Below are 25,220 nucleotides of genomic sequence, written 5' to 3'. Positions count from 1 at the left end.
AACATTCAACGTTATACTTTAGAACTAAGAAGCCACATGGAACAGACTTTGCTGACCAAACATATCACTGACAGATATCTTAAAATTGTATAGTGCAGTTCTGAGTTTACTAGTGGCCAGAAACTCTGGATGGTGGAACTAGGGAAACCTTGAAAATTCAGTAGTGGTATCTTCTATACATATGGGCTGGCTTTCTACCTACCTTACCTCAGTGATGGTCCGCTGGGGTCCTTGTCCCCAGGTTCTTCAGGGAATCCCCAGGGGGTCAGCAGAACTGATTATTGCCTTATGTTGCAACTCTCCATAAAGATTTGGACTAAGAATATGGGAGGCTATTTTCTAAATGTGGGCCCCATGACTTACCTAATCATTACTCTTCCCTAGGATATTTTATTCTTTCACCCCACATACTATGCTGATTTGTTTATGCTCCCTGTATACGTAGGTTTCTTACCATATCTATATTTCATAATGTACCTGATTTGATCTCATACTTTTTTAGGTGGTTACCCATGGGTCACACCACCTCTCTCCAGCAGATTTCTTGGTGCCCAGCACTGACAATATCTCTTACAGTACAGTCAGAGTTAATGTGGAGACAAATGAGGGTCTCTCATTATATGGAGGGATTGATAAGTCCACTCTCTTAACCATTTCTTCCTACTCTGGTTTATCCCCTATGACACAACTCCTAGAGATTTGATGCTATAAATCCCCTCACACTAGCCACATTTTGAAGCCATTCTAATACTGCAGCATTCATCTGCAACCAAAGACGCTATCTGACACACGCTCATCAATGCTGGTCTGGTAAGTAGCAGGGAAGATTGTGGTGAGGGTCCAAACAACCAGGACTAAGTCTGGGCACAAATTTGTTCACAACACTCTGCCATCTGTATGTGACTGCTAGATTCCTCCATTACACCAGCATCAAATCTCCCCTATAACCAAATATCCTATGTTCCATCCCTTTAGGAACAGTCATTTGTCTTTCAGATGGCAAGACACTAATGTGGTAATGAATGAAACGTTTGTCCTCTCCTAGAAAACATCATTCAGTATTTATAAATGTCTTTTGGTGACAATGTCCCCAACTTTCAGTTTGAATTATAGAATTAAATCTATAGAAAGCAGCATTTCAGTTTGAGAATAAGGAAGCTTATTTGTCTTTGTAGCAACCTATTGGATATTTGAAGGAAAATAAGAAGGAGGGCCTAAATGAGTGACGTGAGAAGTGATTGTAAGGTGTATGTTTACGATTCCCTGCATTTCTAATGTATATATGTGTATGCACTGACTATTGAAGGGATGTTTGTGAACATCTGATGAATATTTGTGTATGTGAAGGGATAAGTTACTCATTGCCTGCATATGTGTGTTTTAGAAAAATGACTGAATCTTTGACTTTACCTGCCTGTGATTGTGTGAGGTGGCAAAAGATTGGTTAAGAACATTTGCCATTCACGATTTTTGGAGGGGTGTGTGTGTGTGTGTGTGTGTGTGTGTGTGTGTGTGTGTTTGAAATAACACATATGTGCACATGCAGGTGCTTTTGTTTCCACATGCTTCTTCATGTGAGTACATGCATATATGTCAGTTCATATACAGAAGTGCTTCTATCTTAGGAAATGAGCATTTGTACATTTCTGTATCCTTGAAAGCATGCATGAGTATGGATTACAGTTTTTGTTTGAGTACCTATTAATTTGATATGTGTCTGCCTCAAAAAATGTTTCTGTCCATGAATATAAACCTTTCTTATGAATGTGTCAGTGTGTGTTTCTGTGTACCAATGTGGATAAGCGTGTGTGTATGCATATGTCTATATTATGTGTGGACATGGGTAATAATTATAAAATGTATCCTTTTGTGTGTGAGAATAGTGTAAATGGCAGATTATATTAATTAGGCGTGTAGGAGAGGGCTTTCAAAAATCTGGGAAGGAGTGAATCTGTCATGAAAGTTCCCATGTGATAGCTTAAATAGCCCCACAAAAGCCTCAAAGGCTTTGCTCAACAAGCACCTATCCCAAACCTCTTTCTGTTTTACCCATAATCAAGCATATCCACTACCTGACCTGTTTTTGATGAGCAGGAATGTTCCGTAAATGTATAGTATATATGAGAAACCTCTCTGTTCTCCATATTGCAAGCCTAGACACTCAGAAGAAGCTCAATCTAGGGTGCATTTCAGGAAGAGAAGCAGAGAATTCAAGAGTCAGAGGAGGAGAGAGTGGAGACCAAAAACATATGTTGGAAAAAAAAGGACTCCCCTGAAGAAAGAAACATTTTGGAGGATTTACATGAGGGGTGGATGGGAATATTTTGAGAAAGGTGATAGCTATGGAATAATAAAATTAAGTGAGCATTTCAAAAAGAGGGACCATATCCAGAAGAAAATTTAGAGAAATGGAATTGCAAAAGCACAAAATAGAAGTATAAAAGATTTATGAAGCACATTTATTTGAGGCTTAATGTAAACCAGAAACTGGATTCACAACAATGAATAAAATGAAGAACCATGTCCTGAGGAAGTAACAATCCATTGAGGAGGAAGACATAGAAACATTAATAATTGAGAACGACAGGAACTATGTTAGAAAATGTTCCACACTGTGATAGGAGAGGGTAAATAATCTACCCAGGAGCTGTTTGAGGAGAGGTGCTCAGCAGGGGTTCAGGAAGAGCAACAATGTCCTAGCTGGAACTTCATGATATATATGAAGTATGATGATACAGAGAGGGAGAAGGAAATTCCACTTATAAAATGTATTCTTTGAAAGTGTAAAAAGCAATAACATAGCTGAAGAATCCCACTAGTTCTGGAAGGCTAAGATGGAAGCAGAAATAAAAACGGGTTAAGCAGTCAAGATTGTCTGGGGCCAGATGGTGAAAGGGTTTCTATGACAAATAAAGGTGTGGCCCTTATTTTAACAGAGGAAAATCAGATGGGTTTAAAAAAGGGAAGACGCCACAGCCACATTATCAGATTGCAAATTGGAAATAACTGTGGGATCTGTATGGAGGGAGAATTAGCAGCAGAGAAGCCAATTGGGATAATGCAAACAAAAGCCTCAGCAAAAACCAAAGCACCATTGATGAGGAAAACAATTAGAAACGAAAGAAAAATTTCAGATGAGACAATGGAGTTTACTGAATAATTGATAGTTATTCATTTCATATGAAAATATATCTTTTTAAGAAAAAAATAAAGTATTAGAGTTAAGGCCAAAGTCATCATTGAGTCCTATCCACAATTCAATGTTAGTCCCCTCCCCCAGTCATTATGACTTTAATGAAATAAATTTAATGCAAATCTCTCCAGATTAATTCTAGATACTTATGTACAAATATACCTATCAGGGAGATAGAAACTTTAGGAGCCTTTTAAAACATATATTCATATGATACCACAATACATGAATACTATGCGTTTTATTTTTCAGCTCAACAAAATATCTTCATTCTTAGCTGTTGAAACTCATGCATCACGACCATCTCTCTGATTAATTATCAGAATTAATATGAGAATTATGAAGAACTCTACTTTTTTCCTCTTGCAAACAAAAATATTTAATGCCTTTTTATGCATATGAAAGTCTTTTTCTGTGAGAGCTATATCAAGAACTAGAATTGTCAAATCAAGTAAATTTCTTATTTTAATGAGATGTTCCAAATTCTTTCCCTAAGGTCTACATAATTTTATAATATTGATAGCCTTGATTAAAAATCGTGCTTTAATGTCTTTTCCAGAATATAATTTTATCAAATTTTGTGATTTTTATTCCACATGATGGGTAGGAAATGTTTTATCAATTTTTTAAAAATGTGTATTCTTAAGGTAACTACTGAGATGGATTTTATTATACATTTGTTTAGCATCTGTATTTATTCTTATATAAATCACTGCTCATATTTTGCCTGATTTAATATTAGATTGCCCACATCTTATTTATTTGTAATTCTTTAAATATTCTAAATTTAAACTTTTTTCAGTAATGTAAGTTGCAAAAATTCTCCCATTCTGAGACACTGTCTCACCTTTTCCTTGTTTTTTAACTTTATATATGATGCCATTGCTATGACATTTTATTTTTGCTGTGAATTTTTTTATCGTAAGAACACTTAACATGAGCTCTAACCTCTTAACAAATGTTTAAGTTGTAAACTATAAGCAAAATGTTGTACGGAGGATCTCTAGAACTTTTTCATCTTACATAACTGAAACTTCATACTCACTAAACAGCAATTGCCTGTTTCTCCCTCCTCCTAAACCCTAGAAACCATCATTCTCCTCTCTTGTTCTATGCTTTTGACTATCTATATATCTCATGTAAGTGGAATCACGCAGTATTTGTCTTTCTGTAACAGCTATATTTCACTTAGCAGTTTGTCCTCCAGATACATCCATGTTGTAGCATATGGCAGGATTTCCTTCATTTTTAAGGCTGAGTAACATTCCATTATATGCATGTACATATTTTTTTTACCCATGTATCCATTGATTAAGTTATTTATATATCTTGGTTATTGTGAATAATGCTGCAGTGAACATGGGAGTGCAGATATCCTTCAAGATCCTGATTTCAATTCTTTTGGATATAGACCCAGAAGTGGGGTTGCTGCATCATAGGATAATTCTACTTTTAATTTTTTGAGGAACCATTATACTGTTTTCCATAGTGTCTGCACCATTTTACATTCCCACCAACAGTGGGAACCATCAAGGGTTCCAATTTAACCACATCCTCATTAATTCTTATCTTTTATGTTTTTGATAATATCCATCATAATAGGTGTGAGGTGATATCTAATTATGGTTTCCATTTGTATTTCCCTGATGATTCATGATGTTGAATATATTTGTAAGTCTTTTTTGAAGAAATCTCTATTCAGTTTCTTTGCCTTTTTAAAATTGAGTGGGTTTTGTTTGTTTGTTTGTTTGCTTTTGAGTCATAGGAGATCATTATATACTTTGAATATTAATCCCTTATCAGATATAGTTTGCAAATTTTTGCTCCTATTCAGTAGGTTACCTTTCACTCTGTTGATTATTTCCTTTGCTGTACAGAAGTTTTAAATTTGATGTAGTCCCATTTGTCTAATTTTGCTTTTATTACTTGTGCTTTCTGTGTCATATACAAGAAATCATTGCTAATTCTAATGTCATTAAACTTCCCCCTATGTTTTCTTCTATAGTTCCAGGTCTTATGTTTAAATCTTTAGCCCATGTTAAGGTGATTTTATGTATTGTGCAATATATACAATTTAATTATTTTGCATGTAGATATCCAGTTTTCCCAACACCATTTGGTAAAGAGACTTTCTTTTACTCACTGTACATCAGCACCCTTGTTGAAGATCAATTGCCCACATATGCAGGAGTTCATTGCAAGATTTCTGTTTGTTAAGTCCTGGAATCGTCCACCCCTCAGACAGACAGAGGACACACACGCTAACAGTCTCTTACATGTTCTGTTCCCCTAGTCCATATATTTGCTTTTATGCCCTATCTTGACTAGTGTTGTTTTATAGCAAGTTTCTGAAGTTAGGTAGTATAACTTTCCCAACTTTTTTTTCTCACTTTCAAAATCATTTTGGGTATTCTAGTTCCAAAGCATTTCCATATAAATTTTAGGATAAGCTTAAAAACAGTTTCTACAAAAAGGACTTTGGCCTTTTGTTGGTGTTATTGTTGAAACTAAAGATAAATTTGGGAATGACAGGGAGGTATCTAAAGAGTTCATATTTATGAGTATTTTCACTATATTGACTATATTGAGTCTTTAATCTGTAAATATGGAAAGCTCTCCATTTACTTAGAGATTCTTTCGTTTTTCTCAGCATTGTTTTTGTAGTTTTCAATATACAAATAGTGTATTTTTTGCCAAAAATATCCCTATTTTTAAATTGTTGATTCTATTAGGTTGGTGCAAAAGTAATTGTGGTTTAAAAGGTTAAGAATAATTGCAAAAACCGCAATTACTTTTGCACCAATCTAATATTTTTTTAATAAAATAGTTTTCCTAATTTATTTTCAGGTTTTCATTGCTATTATATATACATACACTTGATATTTGTGTCTTGACTTTGTATCCAGTGGTCTTGTTAAACTCATTGATTAGTTTCAGTCATTTTTTGATGGATTTCTTACAATTTTCTACAAATAGGGTCATGTCATCGGCGAATAAGATCATTTTATGACTTCCTTACCAAACCAGACGTTATAATTTGTCTTCTTTAACGGATTACCTGGAATTTTTAATACAATGTTCAATAGAAGTAGCAAAAGCAGATAACTTTTTCTCATTCTAAATCTGACAGTCAAGTATGATGTTATGTTTATTCATAGACACTCTTTATCGGGTTGAGGAAGTTCCTTTATATTTCTGTTTTATGAAGACTTTTCACTGTGAGGCTTTTGTTTTGGGAAATTGGTGAGTAGTAATGCCACCAACTGACTTAGGGAATCAATATATGCTTCTCTCCTTTTATTTTGGTCATTTTTGTAATTTTCCCACCACTCTCTCTTAACTGAGTCTGGAAAAGGTTTTAAGATGCATCTGTTAAGATCTGTTTGGGATTATTTGAATTTAAAATACATGGGACATTCACATAGAGATTTCCAGGATGAGATGAGTATAGAATAATCTGGGAGATATATTCATGATTCATCAGCTCATGGAGCTTCGTCGAAGTCATGAGAGTATATAAGACTCCTAAGGAAAAAGAAGAGAGCCAAATAGAGACCCCTCAAAAACACCAATGTATAAATTGGATGGGGCAAGGTGAACTAAGAAGTTAAATTCTGACAGTTAAATCCATTTAAGAAAATGAGCGTTTCTTGATTTAGTAATAAATGGCTAATTGGTGACCTTAAGGAGAAACTTCAAAGTGACTGAAATGTGAGTGTGTTAAGGCAGCACAGAAGTCAGAAGGCCTAGGATTGGGAGAAGAAGAAAAAGCAGACTCTGGATTGTGAACACACAATGGGATTTATAGATGATGTATTACAGAATTGTACACCTGAAATCTATGTAACGTTACTAACAATTGTCACCCCAATAAACTTTAATTTAAAAAAAAAAATAAAAGGAAAAGAAAAAATACATACAGGAGTATAAACCCTCTCCCAGGTGTTTACATTGAGAGAGAGAGATATTAGGAAATAGTTACATGGAAAGGCAGGGTTAAATGATTACGGAAAAACAATTTAAAGAGAAAAACAGAGCTTTAGGGACGGCTATAGAAAAACTCCAAAGTAAGGTGTGACTGTGGCATAAATATTAGAATATATGTATACAGGGGTAGAGAATGTGTATGTGTATGTGTACATCTGTCGGGGGCAAGGTAGAGCAGAGGAGGGAAAAGGCAAGCTGTTTTAGAAAACATGATGCAAGTATGTCATAAGATTAAGTAAATCTTTCCAATCAGTTTTCAGGTTCCAGAGTTCTAAGTGGGATTCTGAACTATGTCAACATTCCTCACCCAGGCATCCCCCAACAGCAGCACTTCAATGGCCCCCACCTTCCTGTTGGTGGGCCTGCCAGGCCTGTCAGCTGTACCCTCCTGGTGGACAATACTCCTCATCACTGTCTACATTCTCTCTGTTTTGGGCAATGGTACTATCCTCTGGATCATTGCCCTGGAGCCCACTCTGCACCGCCCAATGTACTTCTTCCTCTCCCTGCTTAGTGTGTCTGATGTTGGCCTGGCCACAGCCCTGATGCCCACTCTGCTGGGTCTTGCCCTTGCTGATGCTCATGCTGTCCCTGCCTCAGCCTGCCTCCTACAGATGTTCTTTGTCCATGTCTTTTCCATCATGGAGTCTTCTGTCTTATTCACCATGGCCATAGATCGGGCACTGGCTATCTGCCGCCCTCTCCACTACCCAACACTCCTTACCAATGATGTCATCAGTAAGATCACCCTGGCCATTGTTTTCCGAAGCCTGGGTCTCCATCTGCCCCTGCCATTTCTACTGGCCCACATGCCCTACTGCCACCCACAGGTCCTGACCCATTCTTATTGCTTGCATCCAGATATGACCCGATTGGCCTGCCCAGGAGCTTGGAGTGCCGTCTATAGCCTCTTTGTGGTCCTGTCAGCTATGGTATTAGACCCCTTGGTTATTTTCTTTTCTTATGGTCTGATTGGCAGGGTATTGCAAGGTTTGGGATCCAGTGAGAATCGCTGGAAAGCTGGCCAAACCTGTGCTGCCCACCTCTCTGCTGTGCTCTTCTTCTACGTGCCCATGATCCTCCTAGCACTCATTGACCATCTTAGGGTGCCAATCCCTCAGCCTGCCCATACTCTTCTCTCCTATATCCACTTCCTGCTTCCTCCATTGATAAACCCTATTCTCTATAGTGTCAAGATGAAAGAGATTAGAGAGAGAATACTCAAGAGGTTGCAGCCCAGAAAGGTGGGTTGTGCTCAATGAGGAAGATGCCTCTCCACATTTGTTGGCTCAAGGCTAACTGACACAAAGTTTTCTATGACTGAGAACTCAGTTCACCATACATGAAATGGTCATTCAGGCACGCAGAAGCACATACACATGGATGCATATGCCTGTTCCTAGACGTGTGCATGTGTACGAGTATATTGATGAAAGCTTACAAACCTCAGAAAATGGCAGTGGTCTACCCACTGTTACACTACAGATCAATGGCCTTGAAAGGGCCAGAATCTAGGTCTTGTTACAGCCATACAAGTGTGCGTTTTAAAGCACTCTAAACAATCCTGTAATAAACATTTTTATGCAGCTCTTCATGTACGCTTATGCTTTTATTTCTATAAGACTGATCTCCAGATCATCAACTGCTGATTGCAAAGGGTTCTACATTTTTAATTTCAACATTTATTGGTCGATGCCTTTCCCCAAAGGCACATCAAATTCATATTTCTAACTTATGTAGGAGTGTGCCTTTTTCTTGCATATCCATTAAAACTCACTGTTACCACTGTTCTTAAATTTTCATCAATTTTGTTAGTGAGAATTACCATATTTAACTATATGCTGAATTTCCCTAATAGTAAGAACAAACGTGTTTCACACATGTATTGATTATTTTGTTACTGCCTCTATGAATAGCCTCTTCAAATAAACTTCATCCATTTTTATTGTATTGTTTATGTTTTAAATATAAATTTGCAAGAGATCCAAGTTTTATGCCTTTATCGATACAGTATTTGTATTTGGCCTTATTCAAGCAAGCAAATATACTTTTATATAATCATATCCACCTTTATTTTCCTTTATAATTTTGGTGTTTCATATGTTGCTTTTAAAAAAGTAGCTTTGACTCCTATGTTCTACATATAGTCTCATGCTTTTGTTCTAAAATTGTGATAGTTTTCATTTTAAACATTTGTGTGTCATAAGTCCAAACTTATATTAATCAAGGTGAATATGAACTGGTGGCAAAATCTATTAAATACATTCTCTTTTTTTCACCAAAATAAAATACTATGTGTGTCATCTTTAAATACACATATATACATATATGGGTGTACATTGCTTTATAGATACTTTATGGATTTTGATATATATGTGTCATATATATAATCATATGCCACTGATCCATTAGAGTAGCCTCATATTGTGAGTTTGTTAATATGTGATATAAAGTGATCCCCCTCTCACAAAACAAATAAGGGCTTTGGAATTCTAAAAGGAGTTACATTGTTTTTATAGATTGACTGTAAGAGAATCAACATTATAATAATAATTTTTCACATCCAATAATATATGAAAAATGTTTCACTTAGTAATATCTGTTTTGTATTTTTCAATAAAATTATTAGCTCTAATTAAATTAATTTCCATGTAGTTCTTAAATGTATGGTTTTATTGCTATTATAAATAAAACATTTACCCATTTTTACTTCCACTTACATATTGCTAGATAGAGAAAAACAGTTTTCACTGTGCATTAATATATATTTTACCAAATTATCATATGCATTATAGCAATTTATTTTATTTTATTTGGATATAACATATGTAAGTAAGAGTAGATGGGTGGTAACTTTTCATCAATATTTATACAAATTATCTCATTTTCTTATTTAATTCACTAGAATCACCAACCCATTATGAAAGATTGAATGAAAGTGAACATTCAAATCTTGTTTCTGATTTTAATAGAAATGGCATTAGTGTTTCACCTATTACAACAATGGTTGGCTGCTAGATCTTTGGGTAAACATTATAACATTTAAATAGTTCATTTAAAGTCCAGTTTTGTTTCTTAATAAGCTTACTTAACGAATCCTATCAAATGCTTTTTCAGCATCCACTAATATAATCATAACTGTCTTCTTTAATGTGTTGAGAAGTGTTCTGATATTGAAACATCCTTGTTTCACATCCTTGAAACACATTTTAAATGAAAAGTAGCAAATTAAATTCACTCAGTGCCAAAACAAGAACACACAATAATATGTTAGAATACATTTCAGAAATGCAGGAATAGTTATGTCTTCATATTATATTGTTTCTCCACAAGGTATATTTCATACACTCTCTTATTAACTAATTAGATAAGTTAGTCTCTCTATTTCACAAGTAAGAATACTGAGGTTGAGAATTGAAGAATTCCCCAAGTCTATAAAATTAGAGAGACAACATTTATTTTCAGATTTACCTTAATACAAAGCCCCTGCTATGAAACACTCTTTTAAAACTGAATAGAATAACAGCCTGGTCTTGAGGCAATAGCAATGAGGTCTCTGAGAAACCCTGCTTTTCCCAAAGTTTACTCTTTCCTCCTCCTTGTTATATCCACCTCAGACTTCCATGTATTTACTGAGTCTGAGTAGAACGATGTGAACAAAGAGTTTGAAGTCACACTATCCTGGGCTTGAATTCTCAACCCACTGCTTCCTGTGTGATGTGGCATCAAGTGTTCCCATGTTTGTAAACTAGGTATAGTGAGGATTACACGAATCAAATCCCTATATCGTAGTGTCTGGACACATGAGATATTAATATTTGATAAATGGTGGCTATTCGGAATTAATAATGAAATTAAAATAACTATATTTAAATTTTGTATGCATATTAAATTTGAATAAAATACTTTACACTGGAAGATTCTTTAAGTTTCTACCACCTCATTTTATAGACAGAAAACCACAACTAGGGGCTGCTGAAAGCACTTGTGAATAGACCTTTGTAAGTCAGTGGTAGATGAACTACTCTTAGCACTGCTGGCTACCTGCATGTGTTTATTACTTCACTAAGTAGGGGAGAAAAGAACTTCTTCACAGCAAGGCCGGAACTGCTCTTTCCTTTCTCACTCACTGCTGGTCACTCGCTGGCCACATTCCCATCCATCCTGTCAAAGCCTTTCTGTCCAGTGGTTGCTATTACCACTCCTGGCCCAGCAGGAGGCTCTGTTCTGTCTCTGCTTCACGTCAATTTGACTGATAGGTTTGAGAGGAAAAATGCTTTTTCTCCTCTAACAGTGTGCAGGGGGATAGAAGTATTAGCAAGAACATTCCAATTGTAAACAAAATGTAACAGTGATACATGGGAGTCAGATGAAACTGCAGACCAGGAAAAGCTTTGCAAAACCCAGATCACTAGCTGGTTTCATTGCTAAAGAAAGCCCTCCAGGCTCTGTGTGTGTGTGTGTGTGTGTGTGTGTGTGTGTGTGTGTGTGTGTGTGTGTGTGTTGAGAGAGAGAGAGAGAGATTAAGAATTCATAACAGGGATCCATTAGTTCAAATACCTAGAGGAGTAAGGTGATAATAGAAATAAGTGGATCAAGTACACACTCAGACTGTGAGCAGTGGGGACTGTGTTAACTTAAGGGACTAGCTACTTCTCAGTGGGTTTCTACTGAGTGTTTCCATGTGGTAACATATCTTCCCACCTTCAAGATAACTTGTAAATTGATATTTTTATATGAAATCATCTAAACACTATTTTGTCCAGACAAACCTGTCTGAAGACCACAGGTAGATCTTATAGCTTTTAAAAATATTAACTTATTAATCCATACAATGTAGAAGAAGGGTTTTTTAACATTTCTAAGTACATATGAAATAGATCATAATACACAATACGTATTATGCAAAGTAATTTTTTCAAGACCACACAGCCAGGAAATGGCAGAGCTGAGACCAGAGGAAGTGTTTATTGGCTGAGTCCCTAGCTTTTCTGCTCCTCTTGTCTCCTCTCCGGCAAGACTAAGCTATCACAGTAGTTTATAAGACATGTACTCTGTGATGGGGCCTTTTTACTCTTTCTTCTATGGGTTGGCTTCTAAATCCTCAGACTGGAGCTACCTTGTATGTTAGTGTTAAAAGTAATCCTAGACTCTTATCCCTTAAATAGTGATGGCATAGTCCTAGTGGCTCCTAAAGTCTCTCTTTAAAAAAAAAAAAAGATTTTATTGGGGAAGGGGAACAGGACTTTATTGGGGAACAGTGTGTACTTCCAGGACTTTTTTTCCAAGTCAAGTTGTTGTCCTTTCAATCTTAGTTGTGGAGGGTGCCATTCAGCTTCAAGTTGTTGTCCTTTCAGTTTTAGTTGTGGTGGGCGCAGCTCAGCTCCAGGTCCAGTTGTCGTTGCTAGTTGCAGGGGGTCTGCCCACCATCCCTTGCGGGAGTCGAACCGGCAACCTTGTGGTTGAGAGGATGCACTCCAACCAACTGAGCCATCTAGGAGCTCAGCGGCAGCTCAGCTCAAGGTGCCGTGTTCAATCTTAGTTGCAGGGGGCAGAGCCCACCATCCCTTGCGGACTTGAACCGGCAACCTTGTGGTTGAGAGGATGCACTCCAACCAACTGAGCCATCTAGGAGCTCAGCGGCAGCTCAGCTCAAGGTGCCGTGTTCAATCTTAGTTGCAGGGGGCAGAGCCCACCATCCCTTGCGGGACTCAAGGAGTTGAACCGGCAACCTTGTGGTTAAGAGCCCACTGGCCCATGTGGGAATCGAACCGGCAGTCTTTGGAGTTAGGAGCACAGAGCTCCAACTGCCTGAGTCACCAGGCCGGCCCCTAAATTCCCTGTCAATATTAACTTCTTGGCAAGAGGTGCAGAAAATAGATGAAGACTGTCCTGATTCACCCCTGAATCTCCCCACCTTAGAAAAACCCGAGGAACTAGTTTTCAAGTTTTCTCTTTTCACAGAAACTTCCAGAATTATTATTTTATTTGTCCTTTATTTATTTACCTTTTCTTTAGATCTTTCTTTTAGTGCAAGTTGATATACATCTACCAAACACAAACTCTGGACAAGTTACTTTGTTGTGAGGAGACTTCTAAAACTGAATAATTCTCAGCCCTTTTGTTGTTGAGTTTCACAATACAGTCAATGAGAAAGACATATGTGTCAAGGACCCAATACCTACCTTTATTTGAAAGGCTGCCAAATGACAATGTCCACCTATAATTTCCTCCTACAATTTCTCTCAAAATTGACTTCAGCGAAAAATACACCCTCTAGGTTTCCCTTTCACCTTGCACTAGGGACAGCATTTTTCAAACATTAGTGTACACACCAATCATCGAGGATCTTGTTAAAATACACATTCTGACTGAAAAGCTGACAAGGCATGAGCTTCTGTAATCGAATTACTTTCCTGGTGATGCTACTGATCAATATACTACCCTTTGAGTAGGAAGGAAGAAAACTTACTTAGACAAAGTTAGATACATTGTAAAGAGTTTAATATAAACCCCAATGAGGAATCAAATAAGGGAGGCAAATATAAAGATGCTAAATGGCTCCAGAACCTTGCAGAGTTCTCCACATCACAGTTCAGGCCCACTCTCCCTAGCTCCTCCTTAGAAACTTCTCTAGATTCTCACTCTTCATTCTTATAGCTGAAGATAAACATCACCAACTCCCGCCCCCCCCAAACAACAGCAACAGGGCTCCTACCTACTTTATGAAATGCAGGCCTCTTCTTCCTTAAAAGCAGGAAAAGCTGTGGTATATTAGATTCCTGATAGAGATTAACTGATTAATTACTTAACTAATTAATGTAACTGAAGAACTATGAAGTCAATGGAAGCATCTCACTTGAAAGCAAATATTGTCCTTCTCCTAAGACAATATGCTGTAGAGATAAATGGAACTCTCAGCTTTGCCCCATCATCTAGACTCCAGGCCTAGTTAGTCTAGGATGTTCACTCTGATCTGTAAAGTTTTTACACAATACACAATGGGATTCATCAAGGGTGGTACCAGCAAGAATGCATCAGCTATGAAAATCATAGCCAAAGGGGTCTTATGTTTGGCAAAGTGATGCATGGTAGACAAGGTGATGATTGGCACATAGAAGATGAGTCCAACACAGATGTGGGACACACAGGTGTTAAGAGCTTTAAGCTGCTCCCCATGGTATGCAATACCCCAAACAGTCTTCAGGATGAACACATAGGAAACAGCAAGGAACATACTGTCTGACATCATGCAGAGTGCAACAGACCATAGTAAAATTTAACCCTATTGTCAGAACAGGCCAGTTTCATGATGTCCTGGTAGAGGCAGTAGGAGTGTGATAATAGCCTTTTATTACATTATCTGAGTCTCTTTAAAGTGAAAGGAAGAGGAAGAACTAGCAGAATGCTTTTAACAGCAAATGCCAGCCCAATTTGCAACAGTCTGGAGCTGGTAAGGATGGAGCTATATCTCAGGGGGTTGCGAATGGTTACAAAGCAGTCAAAGGACATGATGAGGAGCACTGAGGACTCCATGTCTGTGAATCTGTGGATAAAAAAATTCCTGGGCAAAACAGGCATCCGCAGAAATCCCCATGGCATTGAACAAGAAGATCCTCAGCATGGTGGGAGGAGAGGAGAAAGACAGACCCAGGTCAGAGATGGCCAGCATGGAGAGGAAATAGTACATGGGCTCCTCAAGGGAAGACTCTGTCCTGATGACAAATAAAATGGTGCAGTTGCCCAGGATGGCCAGGAGGTACATGAGGCAGATAGGGATGGAGATCCAAACGTACATGTGCTCAAGCCCTGGGATCCCAATCTACAGGAATGTGGAGATGTCAACTTCCGAGGTATTGAGAGGAAACATCATAAACAGGTCTCTTGTTTACATGTTCCTGGTAGATAATAATATCAACAACAAACAGAAATTCTTAGTTGTATTTACTTAACACAAATAAGTTCAGTTGTCAGTTAAATTAAATACAGTTCATCCTTAGGTGTCAAGAAATAAGGTAACTTTTCTATATAAAAAATATGGAGTAGATTTAAACATGCTTCTCATTATGTTCATATAAGACCTTTATATTTTTCAAGTCTATTTTTATTCCTCAATGGATTTCTAAACTCTATAACCTGGAAGTACCGAGGTGCCTCAGTAACCCTTTCTTAACTACCACTTTTTGAGATTTATTCATCAAGTAAACTAAGTTGGAATATATTGCAGTCTGGAAAAGCTCTAACATCATGCTTGTGGTCAGTGGTCGTGTACTCATACAAACCACAGATGCTACAGTAACAGGAGTTAAAGGAAGACTAAATTTGATATTATTGTTCATGGTACATGTGTGTGAAAATATAAAATTGATCTACCATAGAGGATGGCAGACTAAAATGCAGAGCCAAATTCAGCCCATGGCCTGTTTTTGTACAACCTATGGGGTTTTTAAAAATATTTTTATTGTGTGTTCACCACCCAGAGTCAGTTCTCCTTTCATCCCCATATAAATGTACACTTAAAACCCATACAATTGTATTAACCAATGTCACCCCAATAAATTTAATAAAAATTAATTTAAAAAATCAATATATTTTTAAAGGATGGTATTTAAAAAGAAGAAGAAGAAACCTAGGTAACAGAAACAGTTTATGGCCTGAAAAGTCTAAAATATTTACTTTCTGGCCATTTAAAGAAAAGGTTTGTTGACCCTGGACTAAAAAATTATGCATACAAAGCATACACACACACACACACACACACACACACACACACACACACAATCACGATACAATGAGTATGGAGGGAATGGAGCATGGGTCAAAAAGAACTTCAAATGTTTCTTTATTCATTAACAAAAACAATACTACATAAAGCAAATACATAAATGTTTAAATTTGCCCATCAGAATCATGAAAACACAGGTGTTACTCTCTGTATTTTTCTATATTCTTTTAATTCTTTCTGCCTCTTAATTGTCTTACACAGCACCACTCCCAGAACCATAAACTCAAAAACTGAGAGAGATCTCCAGTTTGTCAGAACTTGACAGTAGCCTGAGGCAGGGCATTGTGAGAGAATGCAGCACCTCAAGGAGCAGAGCAGGAGACTCCTCTGACACCAGCTATCATGACCTACATGGTAAACGACCCAGCTAGAAGACCACAAAGTGGTGAGGAGGCAATGGCCAGGCACTAGCATTTCTCTTTTCACGGGTTGTTTATGAGCATTTCTGGTCAAGGGTAGACAAAGAGGAGGTTACATCCAAATAAAAGAAATTGCAGGGCGAAGGGTGGAAATAGAAAGCAGATGCTCCCCCGTCTGCTGCCAAAATTGAAAGATCTACTTCAAATGGACTGAGATAGGGGCTGTGGAGGAGGTGTAGTGGTATGTATGGGTATCATATGGAGAAGGGAAGTGGTAAGCCTGGATGAAGAGAACGTATTTTCCACTTACAGTATTGAGTGTCCATTTTTTCTCAGCCTTTCAAATGCAGTTAATGTTCCCTTGGCATGCAGCACACACCACAGTTGTTACTAGTCGGTGCTTAAAGCACTCACATCGTTTTCATGTAATTGCTACTAATCCTACTCAAAATGGCCACAGCCCTTGCTCTTCTCTCCCTGTTCATAGATTCCTTTCCAATTGCTCTTGGCTTCTCTGTGTCTACCCATTTGATTGGTGACCAATTCAGATTATCTCTGGTATTTAGACCTGATCCTTCTCACACTCTTGGTACCAGCATCACCGATATCTCGGGTAACTCTCCTTTTAACAGCTCTAGACCAGAAAAGCCTCAATCATTCTGCTGACAGTGTTCTCTTGCCTGGGAAGTGGGTTTCAGACAGAGGGAGAAAAGTGATAACATAATGTCCATTCTTGTTCAATGAGTCCCCACAAAATGGCTCATTTCCAAGATTCCATGGCTCAGGCCTTTCTTAACAAGCACCCAAACTAACTCAGATAACTAAAGAAATGACAACTGTTGACAACACTGTGGTTTTTTTTTCCAACTGTATTCATCATGCAAATACACAAATGTACTCCATCCTATAAATAGACACTTATCTTTTCAACTGTCAGTGTTGTCTCAAATATAGCTTGATCCCTTAGGCTGTACAACCCATAAAGCATTTTTACCTCCATCCTTCTGAAAGGCATAGGGTTGATCTCTACAAAGGACAGATTTTCATTGGGAAACATAAAATTATCTTACAGAAATTTAGTTTGAGTCTCTAGGACACCTACCAGGCTCCTGGTTTTCTTATCTCAGAGCAAGGGTAGAAAAGTTTCAGATAAGTCAGATTCTGCAGCTTCTCTGATCCAGCACCCTGTTGGAAATCCATATCTCCATTTACACTCTCACACTTTTCTCTAGCACAGGCACATCCTCCTGAGAATTAACAGACACCTAGGCCCTGGTGACCCCACTTGCTTCATCACTGTCTGTCAGTAAGGGCTCTCTTAAGGAAATGCAGAAAGCGGGCTCTCGTTCACAGTCATAGATTTAACGCTTGTGATCCTGCTCCCACATCAGGTGCAGGCTTTGGGGAGAGCCAAGCTCAGACATTAGTAAGGCAGCCTGGATCCAGCTGTGGCTCCAAAAATATGCCATAGTAGACACTATCTAAGGCTATCAGAGACTTTATATGGAGTTCTGCCCGCAGATATGTCCTGTTTGTTCATCACAAAGTCTAATTTTATTTTTAATGTGAATGGATTTAGGTAGGTCACAAGTTCTCAAACGTATCATTGACTTCTCATTTCTTCATTGTTCTACATGCAGTCGCTTCACATTTATTGGTCACTGAAGGCAATTCATCTCACAGAGCAGAAAGTAAAGCCCAGAGTCACAAGTGTTCTTGGTATCTTGAACCCTCAAGTTCAGAAGAGAATATCAATTTGTATTCATCCCTAAACTTTAAAGGTTGGAAATAAATAAAAGGTATAATTCTGGTGGCATGTTATAGGAGAGAATATGTTTTTCAGGTAGAGAATACAAAATAAGATCTAGCAAAATATCTTAGGCCGGAAACAAAATAAGAACAAATCAATGAGTCAATGTTGGTGAGTCAACACTTGTTACTCTGTCTTCACATTAAGACAAGATGGGATGTGCTGGAGGTGATGGCTGCAGTCAACAAATTAGGTCAGGCAGAACATTGAAGAAAACAGACCTAGAAACTATTAACTTTGACTTTTCACATTCTTAGAAAAAAAAAAATATAGGATATAATCTCTCACTGATAATGGGCAACCAAACATACCATGATGCTCTGTTTTGGTTAAAGTATGAGATTATTGAGGTAAAATGATCAATGGCATTCTGGACAAAGTTTATCTTAATTTTTAATGTTCAGCTAACAGTAGAAGTAACTGATTCTAAGCACTTGATATGGCATTTTGTATTTACATTGAATATGCCCCTACACATGATAAAGGGCAAAATAACTCCACTACATAAGATCCAGTGTTGCATTACACTGATGTGTAGTTTAGTATTCACTCTAAGATGGGATGGCTATATTTGAAGCATGCAGAGAATCGAGAGTTTTAAGAAAAAAATCCAATTAATTGAAGTGCTTTTTGTATATTATTCAGAAAAGCACAACTGGCTTTTTAATAAATTTCCTACATTAAATCTGGACTTTTAGAATTGTTTGTAGAGTATGAATAATTTATTGGGGTCTCATACTGCTTGCAAATATCAGTAGTTGTTTAGATACATTATCTCACTTTGTCTTGAAAAAAATCGTAATTGATGTGATATTAATATGGACTTATTGAGAAAGAAATTAACTAAGCAAATATCATATAACTGACAAGTTGCATAGTTTCAACTGTTGGAGGCATATCGAGGCACTCTGGGGACAATTACTCCATACTATCAAAGCATTCATTCATAGATGGCTTTATCTCTACTCTGAGATAACTAATGATTAGATTTGGAGCTGCTTCTGAATTACGATCTTGACAATAACTTTTCGAATCTGCTTAGTCTTCACACTGTAGATGATAGGGTTGAGCACAGGAGGGATGAGCAGGAACACATTGGCCATGATGGTGTGGACAAATGGAGGTGCTGAATGTCCATAGCGATGGACAAGAGACAAGCTGATGAGAGGGATGTAGAAGATGGCAACAGCACTGATGTGGGATATGCAAGTATTGAAGGCTTTCTGCCGTCCCTCTGAGGAAGCAATGTTGAGGACAGATTGGATGATCAGAACATAGGAGAGCAAGATGCAAGGACAGTCAAATCCTGTTGTGGAGAAGAGTGCAAACAGACCAAGGATGCTGTTGATTCTGTTGTCTGTGCATGAGAGTTGAATGAGATCAACATGGTAGCAGTAAGAATGTGAAAGGACCATAGAATTGCAGAAGGACAGCTTCTTGACAAAGAGCACAACCGGCAGCATGACAGCAACATTCCTTATCAATATGCTCACCCCAATCTGGGCAATCCTGGCATTGGTGAGGATGGTGGTATATCTCAGTGGGTCACAGATGGCCACAAAACGATCAAAGGCCATGGCCAGCAGAACCCCAGACTCCATGAAAGTAAATGCATGGAGAAAGAACATCTGGGTAATGCAAGCATTTAAGTTGATCTCTCGGGCTTCAAACCAGAACACACCAAGAGTAGTGACCAGTGTGCACAGGGATAAGCTCAGGTCTGTGGCTGACAGCATAGAAAGGAAATAATACATGGTCTCATGGAGGCTCTGCTCATGGATGACCATAAACAGGATCATGCTGTTCCCAGACAGGGCAGTGACATACAGGAGACAAATAGGAATGGAGATCCACACCTGGGCTGCTGCCAGGCCTGGGATACCCGTCAGGAGGAATGTCAGAGGCTGATCATTGGTATTATTGAGCTCCAACATAATGAGGGACTGAGACAACAAGAATATTTGAATAATTGAATACGACACATAATGAATATATATAGCTTATCACTTAGAACACCTTTCTGGCACTCAGATTCACTGAATTACTATTGTTATTTCTCCAAGAGCTTTAGTATTTTCTGAATTTTCTAGAACTACAGTCTTCTCTCTTCACCTCTCAGTACTTCTCATTTGTTAAGAAGAAAGGTTCCCTGAATTATTCCACATCAAGTTTCTTAAGTCTATAATTCTCTTTGGTGGCAATAAACATTACAATTAAATCATCCTTGTCAATAAAAGTTCCCAGTAGAATACCTAAACAATATGATGAGAAATCTAACATTCAGTATTGTTTGAAAATAAATTCTTGATTCTGGAAAAAAGCACCAAAAAATCAAGTCTCATTTGAAATGTGGATATAATTAGGTTTTTCTGGGATATGTCTAGAAGAATGCCAAAGATATCCCCCAAGACATATATATATATATATATATATATATGATAACAGGCTGGTCCAAAGAACCATCCTAAGAAAAGTAAGTATAACTCCCATATTTGAGAGTTCCCTGCATTATTGTTTTTTATATTCATTGTATAATTTTATCCATATATCATCTCTAGGAGGTAAGTAGTAGTATATGCATTTTTCATATGAGGAAATTATGACTCAACAATTAAATAATCCCCCAAGGTTATCGTTATAAAGCACTGCCTAGTTGTTGAGAGAAATCACATATATAACAAAGATGGAGGAAAGAAAGAGAAAGAAAAAAGAGAAAAAAAGAAAAATTGAGAGAGATGGGAGAGGGAAGAAAGAAAGGAGGAAGGAAGGAAGGAAGGGAGAGAGAAACTGAGGGAGAGAAGACATTGAAAGGAGGGAGAAAGGCAAACCTTGCAATTATTTTAATACAGTGCAGTAAGCACTACATTTTGATAAATAATAGCACAGGCTACTGCTGAAACACAAAGAACTTTAATAACCAGCTTTTCTTGGACAAATACCATGTGCCAGATGCAATCATTTTCATATCCATAATCTTATCCAATAATCGTAACTGTCAAGTGAAGTACAAAAATTGTTATCCCTAATATACATACAGGAAAATTGATGTTTAAAGTGATTAAGTAATTTGCCCTAAATTACGCAGTTAGGCAGTAGAAGAGCAGGAGTTGGAATCTTCATATATGACCTCAACACCTTCATTCACTAAGGCTGAGGAATGCATTGGAGGAATCTCTACACCAGTCTGACAAATGTCCCTGACAAATCTTTTTCAGATGTGTGCTTTCAGAGACCCATTATGGTCAATGTGGCATCTTTGGAGTAGAGTTCTAAAGTTCCTATGTTAATTCCATAGGAATTGTGTAAACATGAAGCACGTTAGGCTTTTCAGAAAATGAATCTCATTGATAGTCCCTATATACAAAGGGCCCAGGGAAGCAGGCGGCAAAGTCACACCCACCTACATGAAAACAACATCAAAATAGAACTGCTGGATTTGGTTGACTCATTTTAGTGATCCATTTATCCAACACTTAGATTAACTAGGCTGATGAAACTTTCTTTCTGGAAATTGTCTCTCCCCGTGTATTGCATGGCACCAGTCTCTATTATTTCCCCCTCCCATTTATTAGTTTCTTTCTCTGCCTTTTTTCCCCCAAGAACTTTAAATACAGAATTCTTCAAAGATCTGTCCTTTGCCCATTCTCAAGACATTTAAATAATTATATCACCCATTTTCACAGTTTCATTTTTCACCTATTTAAAGACAAAATTCAAATAAATACCTGAAAGCCTTCTCTGGTTTCCAGGTTCCTGAAAACAGATCTGCCTTTTGAACATTGTCTTATGGATTTCTCATAGATAAATCAAATTCAATGTGTTCAAAACCAAATGGATCATTTTCCCCTATAATTGTTTTCTCTCCTATACATTCTATCTAAAACTTACAATTTCCACAAAAATTAGCCAATTATCTAAATCAGTGTTCTGGGAGTTATCCTGTATGCTTTTTGTTTCTGATGCTCACCATGCCAATTAATTACCAAATGTTTTCTATTGAATCTCTAATCTCTCTCTTTCTTCTTCCATCTCTTCTATATTTAAACATGAAATAATCTCTTTCAGATCTTCATACTGTATAACCTTGACTATTAAATTAACCTACAAATAATAATAATTTATTATAAATGTAAAAATAACAAAAGTTCCAAAGCAAAAGCAACATCCATCTATTAAATATCTTCTCTACGACAGAAAAATATAAATGAGACAAACAATCCTTTAAACTGAATAAAAATGAGAAAACCACATATCAGAACTTGTGGGGTAAGACATTAAAGTGCAATGTATAGTCTGAAGAATATACTTTTATTAGAAAACAAGGATATAAAATATTACATTTTTATATTTTCAATGTAAGATGCTGGGAAAATATTTAAATAAGTGTCAAAAGAAGCAATTCACAAAAATAAAAAAGCGCAAATGAATGAGTTAACAATAAAACCAAAGTTGATTATTTCAAAAGAAAATATGTGAACTTCTTTCAAGAGTTGTCAAGAAAACTTTAGAAAAGTCACAATTAACTGCATGAGAAATTAAAAAGAAAATGAAATAGATATAGAAATAAAACTTTAAATATAATGGAATAGATGCATAACACTATATTTAGCAACAGATATAAAATGAATAATTTTATAGGAAAACATTAATCACCAAACTAGCCCAAGAAATCAAATTCAGCCAGAAAAAACGGCAATGCCAGGTAAAACTCCACTGACAACCAAACTTTAATTTTTTTAAAAAAGTAGAGAATTTCTATATTTTACAAATTCTAGTAGAGCATAAAATAGGGAATTTCGTCCCCCACCCCCTAGGGCAATGCCTGGAGAGTTTTGGTTGTCACAACTGGGGAGGAGGTGCCACTGTCATCTAGTGGTTGGACACCAGGGATGCTTACATCCTACAATGCATAAGGCAACAAAGAATTATCCAGCCCCAAATGTCAATAGAACTGAGGTTGAGAAATCCTATTCTAGAGCGAATAAAAAGATGAAAAGTTATTCATCTAATTACTTAGGATGACACGTGCAAACATTATAAACAATGTTTTAGCAAGTCAGATGCAACTGTGCTCTTAAAGAACATTGCCCTTTGACACAGTAGACTTTGTCTTACGAATGAAAAAAATATTCAGCTTAAGAAATCTATCAATGGTGTGACTATGCTAATAGATTAAAGGAAGGAAGATATGATTTCTCATGAGATGAAAAAAAATCAGAAAATTCAATGGCAATCCAGAATCAAATTCTTAATATTTTAAATAAATTCCCATATGAAAGATAGCTTCTAGAAATTTGGAGCAAACATATTTACTGGTGACCAGTTAAAAGCATTTTTATTAAAAAGCAATGATAAAATACGGATACCTACTATTGCAATATTATTCAACATTTTATGGAACAGTCTTAGTAAATGAAAAAAGACAAATAAATAAAAGAAGATAGTGTTACCTTTAAAAGGAAAAAAAAGTCTTTATTTAGGTTTTAATTGATTTTTTTACCTGAAAAGTTCAAAAGAATGAACTGCAAACTCTTAAAATAGAGTCTACCAAAGTGACCAGGTAGAAGATCAGTATCTCAATTAATAGCTATTCTTATTCATAAAAATTAATTACTGAGGAAACTTCATAAAACTAAGGATTTATTTACAGTAGCCACAAAACTACAAAATGTGTCGGTATAACAAAACCTTGTGTTTGATGGGGACAGGAGAGGACTGTAAAAATTTACTGTCAAACATAAAGAAAGTCCTTTATTCCTTTCCTGACAATAGGAATACTCAATAGTGAAAAGACATGAATTCACCCATTAACATTCTCATAAATTCAAAGCATTATTGATCAAAAATACACAGAATTTTTGATGAATAGTGACAAATGGATTCTAAAATGTATCAGGTTCTATAAATGTGCAAATATATTCAATATAATATTGAAAATGACAGAGGTGACATCCTTTGAGATGTAAAAATTTAGTATAATGCTATTATAATTAACAAAATGTAACAGTCAAAGGTTTAAAAAACATATCCCCAGAAAAGAGCAGTGTTCTTATATATATTATATTTATATAGATATAGATATAGATAGATAGATAAAGAATATAATGACAATGACATCTTACATCACTAGAAAAAATAACTTAAATGTAATAAATGATGTTTGATCAATTGGCTACAAATTTATAAAAACATAAAAATATTTTCAACATCCCTGCATTTGGATTAAGAATTACAAGGCAAAACAAATCCCTATAATAATATTAGTATTAGAGAAAAAGCACTTATGACTCTTTTAGGGAATGCCTTCTTAACTAAGATGAAATTAAAGCCAGTAAGTAAAATACTGATACAGAACACCACATCAAACTTAAATGTTTACTGACTGCAAAAGATACATGTAAAAAAAATAAGAAGTAGAGCGTGCCATACATACATTAGAAGGCCAAGACCAAAGAATGCTGCTACATTTACTTTAAATTAGATTGTGTCTGTTTTGGTTTGGTGAGAGTCTGTGGTTTGATAGATGGTGAGGGAGTTGGGAACAGGAAACAATAGCACTGAATGGATCTCTATATCTAGAGGATTTGGTCAAGAAGGAAGTGGTGGACTTTGGGATATGTTATTTTGGTGCAGTAGAATAATCTACATGAAGGTAGAAGTCCTTGGTCCTACACAGACAAGGGGTAGGAACTTGGAAACTCATTGCCATCTAAGATCCCTCATTTGTGAATCCTGGACTTTAAAAACATCTCTGGTCTGACTATTTCTAGTGATTTCTGTGATGGTCAAATGACAAAAGGTATTTGAAGTCCTTCTTTCTAAATATAAATCGTGTCTATGAAGATAGCTATTAGAAAGTTCAGACTACAAGGATCCTGCAAAAAGATGGAGCTGATGCCAAGTGAAAGAACTCCAAAAGCTATTTTCTAGCAAATAGGGATACAGAAATCAGCCAAATTTAAAAGCTGAGTAAAACAACAATAAAATATATAATAAACGTCAAATTCGGACTACACAGAATCACAATTCACTCTACTTGCTTGATTTAACTGACTGACGTTTTCTCCTGGAAATATTTGTTTGCAA

At 36.6% G+C, this 25,220-nt stretch overlaps 2 protein-coding genes and 1 pseudogene across 2 annotated transcripts; 1 reads left to right on the top strand and 2 right to left on the bottom strand.

Annotated features, from left to right (window-relative positions):
• The first annotated feature begins 7,470 nt into the window (after window positions 1-7,470).
• On the top strand, window positions 7,471-8,442 carry OR51S1 (olfactory receptor family 51 subfamily S member 1). Its single transcript, XM_019715839.2, has one exon. It carries the CDS (start codon window positions 7,471-7,473, stop codon window positions 8,440-8,442), a length of 972 nt encoding a protein of 323 aa, XP_019571398.2.
• A 5,690-nt stretch (window positions 8,443-14,132) lies between these two features.
• On the bottom strand, window positions 14,133-15,050 carry LOC109436968 (olfactory receptor 51A7; annotated as a pseudogene).
• A 4,067-nt stretch (window positions 15,051-19,117) lies between these two features.
• On the bottom strand, window positions 19,118-20,068 carry LOC109436953 (olfactory receptor 51F2). The gene has a single exon (XM_019715834.2). The coding sequence runs from the start codon at window positions 20,066-20,068 to the stop codon at window positions 19,118-19,120; it is 951 nt and encodes a 316-aa protein (XP_019571393.2).
• Window positions 20,069-25,220: the final 5,152 nt, after the last annotated feature.

The sequence above is a fragment of the Rhinolophus sinicus genome, linkage group LG06 (assembly GCF_036562045.2).
Source record: "Rhinolophus sinicus isolate RSC01 linkage group LG06, ASM3656204v1, whole genome shotgun sequence".
NCBI classification, from domain to species: Eukaryota; Metazoa; Chordata; class Mammalia; order Chiroptera; family Rhinolophidae; genus Rhinolophus; species Rhinolophus sinicus.
This window is presented reverse-complemented; position numbering and strand designations above follow the sequence as displayed.